At 64.8% G+C, this 2,046-nt stretch overlaps 1 protein-coding gene across 1 annotated transcript in view; it reads left to right on the top strand.

The window, feature by feature from the left end:
• Nucleotides 1–2,046, top strand: part of GSTP1 (glutathione S-transferase pi 1) — a 45,509-nt gene that overhangs the window by 41,893 nt on the left and 1,570 nt on the right. Inside the window, exons 3-5 of the mRNA XM_034645290.1 lie at nt 476–582; nt 674–761; nt 1,129–1,232. Of these exons, the coding sequence (XP_034501181.1) occupies nt 476–582; nt 674–761; nt 1,129–1,232 (299 nt within the window). The remainder of the gene's footprint in view (nt 1–475; nt 583–673; nt 762–1,128; nt 1,233–2,046) is intronic.

Consider the following 2,046-nt stretch of genomic DNA (forward strand, 5'->3'; position numbering starts at 1 on the left):
GGGGTGGGGCTCGGGCCCCTCCAGCGCACAGACCTGCTCCTAGGGTCCCGGAGTGAGCAGAGCAGGAAATGGGACCCCAGGGAGGACAGATTGGTGCTGTGTCCCTTCCATGATACCCTGGCCGCTAACAAATTTCTCTCCCTCTGACGCAGTGCCGCCCTACACCATTGTCTACTTTCCTGTTCGAGGTAGGGGCCCAGGGACTGGGAGCTGGGGGACACACAGGTTGGGCCTGCATCCCAAGACCCCAAGGCCCCCACCCCACCCCTCCATCATGTGGGTACTAGCCCGGGCCTCCTTCTCTGTGCCCCTGAGCTCCGGAGGCTGGAGGATCCAACCTCCTCACTGCGGCCTGTCCCTTCCTCAGGGGCCAGTGAGGTCATCCCAGCAGTCCCCGCCCCCGCGGCCCCTCCCCAGAGCACTGTGAGACGGGGGTCTCTGCACACATCCCACCACCCTGTTCTCCCTCCCCCAGGGCGCTGCGAGGCCATGCGCATGCTGCTGGCTGACCAGGGCCAGAGCTGGAAGGAGGAGGTGGTTACCAAGGAGACCTGGCTGCAGGGCCCGCTCAAGGCCTCCTGTGTGAGTGGCTGCGCCCAGAGGGGGTCAGGGGCGGGGCCGTTGGGGGCAGCCAGGCTCAGCATCGCTGACAGAGCTGTGCCCCTCCCCTCAGCTCTACGGGCAGCTCCCCAAGTTCCAGGATGGAGACCTCACCCTGTACCAGTCCAATGCCATCCTGCGGCACCTGGGCCGCTCCCTTGGTGAGTCTTGAGGCTACAGGTGGGCCAGGGGAGGGGTGGGCAAGCATCAGCCAGCATTCCCGCTCATCTGCCTGGTGCCTGCCCTCTGACACTCTTAAGTCAAAGTGCCTGGTGATGCCGTGGAACAGAGACCTGAGGAGCTTCTGTAAACTAACCACGAGCATACCCAGGGCTGCCCACAGCTCTTGCACTCCGCCCCGCTGCCTCTTGCTGAGTTCTGAGTCCTTCCTGTGCATCAGGACCGTCCCTTCTGTCCCCGTCCTCCTTTCCCCTCCCTGGCTGTGCTCGCAGGCAGCCGCATGGCCCGTCAGTAGCGTCAGTAGCGTGTCAGGTGTCCGGGCCTGCATTTTGCTCTCCTGCTGCGCAGGGCTGTACGGGAAGGACCAGCGGGAGGCGGCCCTGCTGGATGTGGTGAACGATGGTGTGGAGGACCTCCGCTGCAAATACGTCATGCTCATCTACACCAACTACGTGAGCCTGGGCGGTGGGTGGAGGGGTGGCCCTGGGGGAGAGCAAAGAAAGGCCTCCTGCGTTCTCGCCCTACGCCTCAGCCCTCATGCGGCTCTGGCCCACCCCCCTCCAAGTCAGGGTGCCCCGGGCTAGGTCGGGCTCTGTGCTGAGGACCGGGAGACCGAGCCCTCGCCCGGAGGCCAGGAGACCTCGAGCAGGACGTGGCTCCTGGTTGCTTGGGCTGCGGAGGACAGGGCTTCCTGGAGCAGGGGGAGGGGGAAGGAAAGGGTCTGTAGCCAGCCTCTCGCAGGGGGTGCTCGCACCTCCAGGGGCACAAAATATGAAGACTTGGAGTACATCTGGGGACCTGGGCCCGATGTAGCAGAGGGAAGGCATGTGTGTGCCTGTTGGGAGGGAGACGGAGAGTGTCAGGAGTTGGAGCTGGAGGGGCAACAGGCCCAGGTCCCGAGAACCTTGACCTGTCCAGCTGGATACCCCCCTGATGGCAGCGGGGAGCCACTGAGGAGTCTGAGCAGGGCCGTGTCTGAATGTGAGCTCTAGGAGGGTCTTCCGAGGCTTTTGGAGTAGTCCAGGGAGATCAGGGCAGAGGTGGAAAGGTGGGAAGGGGTAGAGAAGAATCCGTGGCTGACCTGGACAGGATGTGGCAGTAGCCCCGGGCGGGGGGTGGGGGGAGTGAGCATCGGGGGCTCCGACCTGGGTGGGTGGCGATTCACTGAAATGGGGCAGACAGAAGGGGCCTCTCAGGGCTGGGGCAGGGGCTGGGGTGGGGGGGGGCAGACAGTGGTGTGAGGGTCAGGAGGGTAACACCCGGCGG

This window comes from Ailuropoda melanoleuca, chromosome 16, assembly GCF_002007445.2.
Source record: "Ailuropoda melanoleuca isolate Jingjing chromosome 16, ASM200744v2, whole genome shotgun sequence".
In the NCBI taxonomy this organism is placed as follows: domain Eukaryota; kingdom Metazoa; phylum Chordata; class Mammalia; order Carnivora; family Ursidae; genus Ailuropoda; species Ailuropoda melanoleuca.